Source organism: Chiloscyllium plagiosum, unplaced genomic scaffold, assembly GCF_037043375.1.
Source record: "Chiloscyllium plagiosum isolate Xiang-an unplaced genomic scaffold, Cpla_swu_hap1 HiC_scaffold_2, whole genome shotgun sequence".
Classification (NCBI taxonomy): domain Eukaryota; kingdom Metazoa; phylum Chordata; class Chondrichthyes; order Orectolobiformes; family Hemiscylliidae; genus Chiloscyllium; species Chiloscyllium plagiosum.
The window spans coordinates 106,328,944-106,341,233 of NW_028270140.1; the positions used below are offsets into that span (position 1 = coordinate 106,328,944).

The 12,290-nt window shown below is 42.1% G+C and overlaps 1 protein-coding gene across 2 annotated transcripts in view; it reads right to left on the minus strand.

The window, feature by feature from the left end:
• The window catches only part of adgrv1 (adhesion G protein-coupled receptor V1), a 571,861-nt gene that overhangs the window by 322,203 nt on the left and 237,368 nt on the right, over positions 1 to 12,290 (minus strand). For both annotated transcript variants that reach the window (XM_043709113.2, XM_043709105.2), the window contains 2 exons: positions 8,246 to 8,428; positions 5,616 to 5,795 (listed from right to left, as the gene is read on the minus strand). In XM_043709113.2, the coding sequence (XP_043565048.2) occupies positions 5,616 to 5,795; positions 8,246 to 8,428 (363 nt within the window). The remainder of the gene's footprint in view (positions 1 to 5,615; positions 5,796 to 8,245; positions 8,429 to 12,290) is intronic.

Sequence of the window (12,290 nt, forward strand, 5' to 3'; positions counted from 1 at the left end):
TCTGGAGTGCCTTACCCATCTTTGGTCGTCAGGGATAAGAAGAATTCAAGGCAATCCCTGGAAATATTGCAGAGAACATGAATGAACTGAAGACACATCCTACAGGACTAAATTATAAAACAAGACCATGACTAGGACAGATTTGAGAATTTCAATCTTAAAAGGAAGCAACAGAAAGAACAAAATCTAGAATCAGTAAATCGGGAGTTGGTAAAGACTGTGGGACCTTTGGAGAAAATGACTGAGAAGGTCAAATCATATGGTTATCTGCTGCAGAGAGGAAACATAGTGAGGCAAGTGATGAGATGCTACTGCCAAGAAGAAACAGAGCAAGTCCCAAGGACAGACACAAGGATAAAATGGTGAGAAATTTAAGTGCAAGATTGGAGGAGGAATGGGTCACTGACAGAATGGAGTAGAGAAGGAAAATTAATCTGCATCATGGTCATTTCAAATAAAATGGGATAGGTCAAAGGAGAAGAATAAGAATTATATATTCTTTCACAATACAGAGAGGCCAAAATGTGGAATTAAATTTTGGGGACAATGTTGGAGTCAAAATCGCTGGAATGACTTGAGAAGTAATTTTTTACTTTCATGAGACTCCAATATCAAATAGGAATGAGCTAGACGATCTGCACAAATACAAGCAATTATTGTATCTATTTTCTGATGTTGATCATAAGCAACGTAAATAACAGGAAAGGTCAATGCAGTCAGAGAAAGAAGGTTTATACTGATACTCATAAAAAATAAATATTGCAGCAGTTAAGTTTTATATTTTCCAGATGTATATAAAAGACAAAGTTTAGAAATGAAATGCTGACACTGCAAATATACGGTTGACATCAAACAGTTGCATGCAAGATATGGTTATGTGCAATCTAAAGCCTTATTTCCTTTGATGATATGCTTCAATGCCTGAACGATATTCCCAGGCTGTACCTCTATGTTTTTCTTTCCCATACTTTCTGTACTATTAAACTGCCAGCAACTGTTAGGAATCTCCTCTTTCTCAACTTGGGCTTTTGAACTCCTAGAACTTCATTAATCACTACTGTTTGTGCACCAGAGTTTTCTTCACATTGAGAAGCAAGATACCTGATTTGCTGCCAACATCAACATAGGAAAGTGATATGGTAGAGCTTAATATTCAATGAAACAAACTTGAAATTTTAGATTATTTAAATTACTAATGACCCTTGTCTTTACAGAAGACCGTAAGAAAAAGCAACAGGAGTTACCTGTTCAGCCCACTGTGCCTGTTCCACCGTACAGTAGGATCATGGCTGATCCAACCTTCCTGCCTTTCTCCCATAACCTTTGATTCCCTACTGATTAAAATCTATTTCAATCTTAAATACTCACAATGACTATGCTCAACAGCTTTCTGTGACACTGAGTTCCAAAAACTTTCAACACAGAGTCAGAATTCTTCCTCACCTCAGTCTTAAACTGGCACCCTTTTATTCTGAGACTATGCACTCTGGTCCTACACTCTCCCATGAGGGGAACACATACTTTCGGCATTTACTCTGTCATGCCCCTTAAAAATCCCACATGTTCCAGTGAGATCACCACTCATTCTTCTAAACTTCAGTGGATAAAGTCCCAAAATGTTTAACCTTTGTTCATAAGACAGCGCCCCCATAACAGGGATCATCCTAATGAACATTATCTGAACTACCTCCAACAAAATAATATCTTTCCTTAAATAAAGCAAACAAAACTGCTCATGGAACTCCAGATGTGATCTCATCAGCATCTTATCCAATTGCAATAAGACTTCCCTGTTATACTCCAAACCAGTTGAAATAAGGGTCAACATTCCATTTGCCTTCCTGATTACCTGCTACACTTGTGTGTTAATTTTCTGTGTTTGATGCACAAATTTTGCCAAGACTGTTTGTGGTGCAACTTTCTGTAGCTTTTCTCCATTGAAATAACACTGGAAAGGAAGAGATTTTACTTTATGAAAGATTCAATTCTATTCTACGGTGATGAAAGGCAATTTCAAACAAAGTAGTTCCCACAATTATCACCATGAGGGAGGCTATCTATTGAGTAGTGACATCACAGGTTTTAAAAAGAGACAGTTCAAGATAGTAGTTGATGACACATCCCTCCCAGATCATCCCACTGCCTTCTATGCTCGCTTTGAGCAGAATTTCGGCAGAGAGGTAACACCAATTCCGACAAGTCCTGACGAACCTATGCCAACAGTCACAGCATCAGAGGTCAGATCAGTTTTCATTTGTGTGAATCCAGGGAAAGCGATGGGACCAGATGGAGTACCAGGCCGTGCACTCAGAGCATGAGCAGATCAACTGGCAGAGGTCTTCTCAGACATCTTCAATCTCTCCCTGCAGCAGCCCACTGTCCTTGCCTGTTTCAAGAGGGCCAACATTATCCCTGCGCCTAAGAATTCTCATGCGGCATGTCTCAATGACTACCGCCCAGCGGCCCTAACTTCGGTGGTCATGAAGTGGCTTTGAAAGGCTGATCATGGCATTAATCAACGCCAGCCTTCCCAGTGCTCTAAACCCACTTCAATTTGCCTATCGGACCAACAGATCCATGTCAGATGCCATATCACTTGCTCTTCACTCCTCCCGAGAACATTTTGACACCAAGAACAGCTACACAAGAACCCTACTCATTGACTACAGTTCAGCCTTCAACACTATTATCCCCTCGAGACTGATTATTAAACTTAGTGATCTCAGACGAAGCCCTACTCTCTGCAACTATATCCTCAGTTTCCTGACCCACAGGCCACAATCAGTCATCCTCACTAACAGTCAACGCTAGAGCCCCCAAGGCGTGCATACTCAGCCCCTACTGTACTCATTGCATACTCAGGACTGCATTGCCAAATACCAGACTAATGCCATTTACATGTTCACTGATGACACCACCATAGTCAGTCGAATCTCAGATGGCAACAAAATAGGCTACAGACGGGAGTGGAAGACCTGGAAAAATGATGCATTTAGAACAACCTAGCTCTCAATGCCGGCAAAACTAAGGAACTCATTACTGACTTTCGGTGCGATGTTACTCAAGACCCCCTACACATTAACAGCACAGAGGTGGAACAAGTGGAGAATGTCAAGCTCCTGGGAGTGGTCATCCACAACAAGCTTTCTTGGATTCTTCATGTGGACGCACTGGTTACAAAGGCCTAATAACGTCTCTTCTTCCTCAGGAAGCTGAGAAAATTTGGCATGACGGCGAATACACTTGCCAACTTTTATAGGTACACCATTGAGAGCATTCTGTCTGGATGTATTACTACCTGGTAGGGCAACTGGACCATCCAATATCGGAGATGGTTACAGAGAGTGATGAACTTGGCCCGGACAATCACAAAGGCCAACCTCCCATCTATAGAATCCATCTACCAGGCCTGCTGTCAAGGAAAGGCCGCCAGTATTCTCAAAGATCCACCCCACCCTGGCAATGCTTATCTACAACCTCTACCATCAGGGAGAAGGTACTGAAGCCTGAACACACGCACCAGCCAGTTTTGAAACAGTTTCTACCCTACTTTGTTAGAATACTGAATGGACTCACAAACTCTTAATATTCACCTGTACCTGTGTTTTTGTTTTTGCGCTGTTTACCTATTATTTACTTATTTATGCTATTTAACTTTGTGATCTGCCTGTACTGTTTACAAGACAAAGCTTTTCACTGTGCCTCGGTACATGTTACAATAAATTCAATTCAATTCAGTGAAACTGGGGCATTCTGGTTATATTGATGGAACTTAATGCCCCCTCCCCACACTAGAAGGTGGGTTTGCAGGATGGCTGTAGTCAGAAGTGCAGAGTGGCAATAACTTTCTCCAATGAAGTTCAAGACAGGAAGGTTAGAGGACAGATTTCCTGACCCGTGGCCAATTGAGGCTTCAAAGCGGCCAGTTAAGGGCCTCACCCTGTTACCTTTGGGTTCTCATGTCACCAGGTAAAAACAATGACTGCAGGTACTGGAAACCAGATTCTGGATTAGACAGGTGCTGGAAAAGCACAGCAGTTCAGGCAGCATCCGAGGCGCAGGAAGGTCGATGTTTCGGGCAAAAGCCCTTCATCAGGAATTCAGGCAGAGTGCCTGAAGGGTGGATCCCTCTCCATCCTTCAGGCACTCTGCCTGTATTCCTGATGAAGGGCTTTGCCCGAAACGTCCATTTTCCTGCTCCTCGGATGCTGCCTGAACTGCTGTGCTTTTCTAATGTCACCAGGCCTAGCAGAAGAAATAGCCAAGGGTGTGCCTTGGATCTGGCGATGGGACAGCTCTCTCCTTGTCCAAGAGAAGCTCCCATGCAGTGGGAATAAAGACAGCTTGAGTGAGATCCCCACCTGCAAACATCAAATCAAACCCTGCACCAGCATCCACCAAGTCTCAATGAACCTGCTACTGATATTGTTCCTGTAGCTCATGCAAACATACAATTTCAGAGAAGAAGTCAACCATTCAGCACCTCAGGACTTCTGTGCCATTCAGTAAGATCAGGGCTGATCTCTGTTCCATTGTTTATCCACTACCTCCATCATAATGCAGTCCTGCCATTAGCCACAGTTACCAGTGATAGTGACCAGCAGCTCCCAGAATGTGATTTTTGGTGAGTTTCCCCTCAGAGGAGCCGGAAGATAAGTAAGTCTTAACCCCACTGGGCCTCCAGAAAATAGCCACAGTAGTATCACCCCAACTCAAATGGCCAGATATCAAAATAACCATCAAAGAATCCAGTCATTCTTATTAACAATTTTTTAAAAATTACAGCAGATTACAGCAACATTCTTAAAAGCTATTTTGTTAATGAGATAACTACTTCAGGAAATCTTTCCAAACTTGCTAAAATTTTATTAGTTTGTAGTTATTTCGATTTTATTAAAATCATGCACAATATTTGACTATGTTGTTTAAAAGCTGTTTTGCACGTTCATCCAAAGCACATGTAAAAATATTATTCTTTATTTACAGCATCCACGGTTTTTTTCAGTTTTTGTAACATATTATTAGCCTATTTTAAACTCAGTCGGATTGAGACTAGATTCCCTATAGCATGAAAACAGGCCCTTCGGCCCAACCAGTCCACACTGACCCTCCGAAGGGTAACCCACCCAGACCCATTTTCCCTCTGAATGATGCACCTAACACTATTAGGCAATTTAGCACGGCCAATTCACCTAACCTGCATGTTTTTGGACTGTGGGAGGAAACCCACACAAACACGGGGAGAATGTGCAAACTCCACACAGACAGTCGCCTTAAGGTTGGAATTTAAACCTGGGTCCCTGGTACTATGAGGCAGCAGTGCTAACCGCTGATCCATCACGTCACCCCATTGACTTGAAAGAAAAGAGTTTTAGGACATTGTGTGTAAAAAGGTCTGACTTCAGTTTATTTTGTTCTATCATTCGGAATTAATTTCATTCCCTTCCTTCCATCCCAACTCAATGTAATTGTGATATTGAGATATTTGACGTGCAAGCAAATAAACTTTTTTCTTAACTTTGGAGATGACCATCCTTTCTCAGATTCTTTAAAAACCTGCAACTACTGAATTTGAGACATAAGAAAGATTGAGAAAAAGGGAAAAGGTTACTCACAGATTGTTCCCCAAACTGAAACACACCAACAGGTGAATCATTGTTTGGAATGTTGATGGTAGCTATAATATCGTCTCCCATTTTGGCACCTCCTGTCACTTGGGTCAGGCTAACAGTGAACGTCTCCAGAAATTCTGTCAAGTTATCATCCACTATAATGATCTCTAGGACAGTAGAAGACTACAAAAAAATGGGATAATGAAATTATGCGACATTCTCAGAGTTTACATTTTGTGAATTTGAAGTTAGTAAAGCTTATGACCAGAAAATCATTTTTGTCAGAATACATGTAAGGATAACATCATAAACTGTTTTGTTAGTTCTGTTGCAGAAGGTTTAAAGAAACCTGTCAAGGAATGAGAGCCTTGAGATTTCATTAGACAGTAGAAGCAAGGAACTAGGAGAGACAGCACTAACAAAGAAAATACTATTTCATTAGTTAGAATAAAGCTAAGGAGGAATGCAATAAGGTCTAAATTCAATTTACAATCTATTTATAGGAACACAGAGCAGCACATGGGGGATCCAGTGGTTCAAGAAGGCAGCTCACTACCACCTTCTCAAGGGCAGCTTAGGATGGATAATAAATGCTTGCCTGCCAGCAACACTGACATCCCACAAATGAATAAAGCAAAACGCAGGTACAGATAGTAGAGACAAGTATGATTTTATGCTGATGAAGGAGACCTGGCTCAAAAACACACAGGGCTGAGGACTGGACATATGGTTTGACAAGGTTCCCCATGGGAAACTGGTTAACAAGATGGAAGATTGTTTTTCAGACTGGAGGCCTGTGACCAGTGGAGTGCCACAAGGATCGGTGCTGGGTCCACTACTTTTCGTCATTTGTATAAATGATTTGAATGTGAGCATAAGAGGTATAGTTGATAAGTTTGCAGATGACACCAAAATTGGAGGTTTAGTGGACAGCAAAGAAGGTTACCTCAGATTACAATGGGATCTTGATCAGGTGGGTCAATGGACTGAGAAGTGGCAGATAGAGTTTAATTTAGATAAATGTGAGGAGTTGCATTTTGGGAAAGGAAATCTTAGCAGGACTTATACACGTAATGGTAAGGTCCTAGGGAGTGTTGCTGAACAAAGAGACCTTGGAGTGCAGGTTCATAGCTCCTTGAAAGTGGAGTCACAGGAGATAGGAGAGTGAAGAAGGCATTTGGTATGCTTTCCTTTATTGGTCAGAGTATTGAGTACAGGAGTTGGGAGGTCATGTTGCAGTTGTACAGGCCATTGTTTCGGCCACTTTTGGAATATTGCATGCAACTCTGGTCTCCTTCCTGTTGGAAGAATGTTGTGAAACTTGAAAGCGTTAAGAAAATGATTTAGAGATGCCAGTGTTGGACTGGGGTGTACAAAACTAAAAATCATACAACACCAGGCTATCTTCCAACAGGTTTAATTGGAAGCACTAGCTTTCGGTGCACTACTCCTTCATCAGGTAGTTGTGGTCCTTCATCAGGTGGTACTCCACAATCACCTGATGAAGGAGCAGGGTTCAGAAAACATTTACAAGGATGTTGCCAGGGTTGGAGGAATTGAGCTATAGGGAGAGGGTGACTAGGCTGGGACTGTTTTCCCTGGAGCGTCAGAGGCTGACGGGTGACCTTATGGAGGTTTATAAAATCATGAGGGGCATGGAAAGGATAAATAGACAAAGTCTCTTCCCTGGGGTGGGGGAGTCCAAAACTAGAGGGCATAGGTTTAGGATAAGAGGGGAAAGATATAAAAGGGAGCTAAGAGGAAACCTTTTCATGCAGAGGGTGGTACGTGTATGGAATGAGCTGCCAGAAGAAGTGGTGGAGGCACCACAATGTAGTACAATTGCAACATTTAAAAGGCATCTGGATGGGTTTGAAGGGATATGGGCCGGGTGCTGGCAGATGGGACTAGATTGGGTTAGGATATCTGGTCGGCATGGACAAGTTGGTCTGAAGGGTCTGTTTCCGTGCTGTACATTTCTGTGACTCTCTTTATCTACGAACGATAGGAAAGAAAAAAGGAAGACGGCAGTATTGATTCAGGAAAGTATTACAATGCTTGAAGGAGAGGAGGTCTTTGAAAGATGAAGGACAGAATCTATTTGGTTATAGTTAAGAAATAAAAGAAGAACAATTATACTGCTGCATAAATACTATGGGATACTACCTATTGGGAAGGGAAATAAATATAAAGTCTGAAGAGATTTAGTACAGAGGGCTGAAGGTTATTGTTTTCTTGCAGTGTTGACAGGCTGTAGAGTGCAGCCTGAAAAATAGTGCCTGAAGCAGGATTACAACAGGAAAAATATTCAATATCAATAGTCAGAAAATAGCTCGTCATGGATTAACCACCTTTTGTATGCCACAACTGTTTTACATCAGTTGGGTGTACCAACTCATTATTATCTATTTTCAGATCCCAGCAAAACTGAATCCTACTCTCATCACAATGCTTCAGCAAAATAGGTTAAACAGACGGATGAAGAAAGAAGAGATAAAGGCATATTCCAGCAGGACATGGGGTTAGGATGGTTGTTTGTGTGAAGGATAAACATGAAATTGGATAGGTTAGACTAAACAACCTGTTTCTGTGATGTGATTTCTTTGTAAGCCATGTAAATTAAAATAACTTACCCTTCCATCAGGGAAGGTAAGGCTTCCATAAGATGGTGTGAAATCTGAGAAATTGGCACTTCCAGGCTGTGCTTCCCAAGCGACACTTATCTCTCCAAATGTACCAGAGCTTCTGATCACTATTAACTGGAGAAGATTTCTTGGAGGGGCCACCTCATAAGCAACAACTGCACCAGTTTCATCCTGCAGATTTGACAGAAATCAACATTATCTAATTAAATTTCACCATCACATGCTAAAAACTACATAGAATTGGTAAAGCTTTTTGCATTAACCCACCATCTTATGTGGGAATGTATAGTATATGCTGTAAAATTTTAAATTTTGCTTGGTGTCAAGCCAAACTATTGAGATATATCTTAGTGTCACAGACTTATGAACAATACCCCAGAAATGTCAACGTCTTGTCGAAATAGATTTTACAACGTCACAAACTTCTACATCACTATCTGAAAAATCTTTAAACTGTTTGGGTTGTCAGATGTTTCTAGGGACCCAGGAACAGCAAGCATACTTTTCCTGGCCTCTTCAAATTCTTGAAAAAGAGCACCCATCTTCAACAACTGAAGTGGTCTCCAATAAGTTTATACATGTCTGCATGGATAGTCTGAGTGTTATTTGGCTGTGGTTTTAAATTGCATCAGGGTCCTTATATGTGTTCATTTAAATGGAGTCTGGGATCTAATTTCCCAAGTGTAAATGGAAATGGCATAGAGTCCCTTGTTTTAATTTTGGTCTCAAAGCACACCATTATTGTCGTAGTGCTGTCTGTGAGAGCCAAAAATCAGCACTAAATCAAGCTGCCTTCCCAATTTTGAATTTAGCAAAAGGTTACAACACTAACTCTCATCTTACTTCACTGCTAGTCTCAAACGCAGTGCTGGATTTACAAAAAACAACCCTCAAGCTGCTTGAAGCCAGCTCAGAAAGTTGCCAAATGCTCCACTATTCAACATTCTTTTCTCTTTATAGAGTACTGCAATGGTCCTATCCATACCAAAGATTATATATTGCCTGCCTACACTGCTCTACCAGCATGTGTCAGAAGAACTTTCTTCAACTGCTCAAATTATTTTCATTGGTTCCTGTCTTGCGACCTTGCAATATTCTTATGCCATTTCTTTCTGACATTATTCTTTGTTTCCAAGAATAGTTGAGGGTATAAAACTGTTAAATGTCCTCAATCCTGGATTTTAAATATCAGCAAAAACACCGATAATACTGGAAGATTAGAATCTGCAAGCAGAATCTTCCAGGTTCAGAGGTGATGGGAATGCAATGCAGAAATTCACCAATGCTCCTGAGAAGGCATCTTCCAAACCCACATCCACTTCCATCTAGAAGGGCAAGGGCAGCAGATACGCAGGAACATCACCGATACCAAGTTCCTCTCCAAGCCACTCACCATCCTAATTGGAAATATATTGCCATTCCTTCAGTGTCACTGGGTCAAAATTTGGAACTCCACAGATGTAAGGAGCAAAATTTTCACGCACAGGGTAGTGTGTGTGTGGAATAAGCTGCCAGAGGTGGTGGTGGAGGCTGGTATAATCACAACATTCAGAAGGCATCTGGATGGGTATATGAATAGGAAGGGTTTAGAGGGATATCAAATGCTGGCAAATGGGACTAGATTAATTTATGATATTTGCTCAGCATGGACAAGTTAGATCGAAGGGTCTGTTTCCATCCTGTACATCTCTATGACTATGACATGGACTACAGTAGTTCAAGATGGCAGTTCATCACCATCTTCTTAAGGGAAACTAGGGAAAGGCAATAAATGCTAGCCAGCAACACCCACATTCCACAGTTTTGTTTTAAATCACCTAATTATCCCCATTCAAAATATATGACTGTTTTTTGATGCTAATTCACATTCACTGACAGAGTTCCACCCTCTGCTTGCAAATTTCTTTAGTCCTTTCATTTATCTACAATGCTACCACTAATGGTAAAAACATTTGCAAATTTGAAAACCATTCCCTCTCTCCTTACATCCTTCCCCATTGATGGGCATAGTGAACAGGAACAGACCCAGAATCAAACATTGTAAAGTACAGTGACTTTCTTCCACATGCAGAAATGTCTGTAACTTCTGTTCAATTACCACACTTCTAGCCAGCTTTCTCTTCAGTTGTTAACCTTTCCCTCCATTTCATACTTATCCAGTAATTTCTGTGCAGTATCTGTTGAACCTTTCGTTTCTATCATTCTCATCACCATACCAGGTACCTCCTTGAAGAACTGTGCTGAGCATACGTTAACTTGATTTTATATGAGCTTTCAAAATATGACAAGTAGGCCACTCAGTCGCTCAAGCCTGCTCTTAGCCAATCTGATTACTCCACATTTCTGCCCACTTTTCATCACCTTGCTTAGCAAGAATCTATCTAACTCTTTTTGGAAAGTCAGATGGTTAGGTGGGGATGGGGGCAGAGGATATGAGTCATCACAGCATTGTAAGTCAAGGGCAGCCTCTGATAACAGACCAAGGGTCTGAACATTGTCAAGTGTCTGGTCAGGGTGTTTCGAGTCTGAACATTGTCAAGTGTCTTGTCAGGGTGTTTTCGGGCAGGGAATCCACTGAGTTGGTCACAGTTAGTCCTGTGGCTCCATAGTAACCAGAGTTGGGTGTAGGGCTGATGTGGTCAGGGAGATGTACAGGTATTAGACAGGGGTCTCATCACTTCTCATTCTGGGTTGTCTGGCCATGTCGTTCAAAGGGGCAGGCGACAGTGCTTGGTCAGGTCTGTCCACAGAAACCAGGGGAGAGGTTGGACAACAACAAGGGTAACCACGGCCATGGGAAGGAGACTCAAGAGGCTATTTGTTTATATTGGGGGATACAGGCTGGAGTGAAAGGGGATGGTAATTATTGGGAAAGGGAGCAACTGCAGTTATAAGGAGGGTATATACTGTACAGTAAAGCATAGATGCTAAGGGAGTCACTGAGGAGGGGATTTTGTTCATGGTTAGGAGCACCCTGGCTTCAAATTGGTGGTGGAGACAGTGAATTATCACACCTTTGGCATGGTCACCTCATATGTCAGGGGCAGTGAGGGGGGGGAGGTCAGAAAAGTGGTTGGTGAGGACTCATATTGACAGGTTGGGTGAGGTCTAAGGAAGTACAAAATCTTTGGGGTTCATGGAAGACCATAGATGTTAGAAGCCTGAGCAACAAGTGGAGGACAAGGCTGGATGTCACAGGCCAAAGGGTGTTCACTACCACCTTCCATTTTGCTACATCCAAAAGTACATAATGAGAAAACAAATGGCTGTGACCTTACTTGGAATGGGTGGGCTAATTGTCACAACTTATGAGGAGGAGAGCTGCAGGGCTCTTTGAAAGGAAACAGCATTATATACATGCATTATACAGGTCACTGACATGCAGGCTTTCTAATACATTTGCTCCTTATATTCTGCACAGCTCCCTGCCTCAGGCATCGCTGACCACCTCCTTCACGCCAACACTTTTGGACACAAGAGGCTAACGAAAGAATGGAGATCTTGTAAGAGGACGGGCAATGGTGTCTGCAAAGTCCAATGTCCTATATATGCCTCACTCATCATCTTCCCTATGCTACAAGCAGCTCTCAATACAAACATTGATCCATGGCACATCCTGTTTGGACAGGAGGCTAGACACCATGCTACCACTGTTATATTCAGAGGTACACAAAGACTCAAGCAAACAGATATAGGGCCAAAACAATTAAATTCATACAATCACAAGCCTCCATATATCACCCGTGCCATTAAAGTGTCCTCAATAGGTCTTCTCCTTTCTCTCCCTCCCACTAGATTTCTGTATAGGCCCTGGATCCAGAGAAGAGGTGGTGGGAGCCTGCTCCATAGTGCAGTTTACGAGCCTGGGAGATTTAGCCAGGCACCCCATGAGAGGTGTACCTGAATGTCCTCAACATGCTGAGGATTTTTTTACCACAGGCAAGTGGACTTGAACCTGGACATTCCAGTCAAGGTAGGGACACTATCACTGTGCCACAAGATCCTGGGTTGTGCCATTATATTTTGCTTCAGA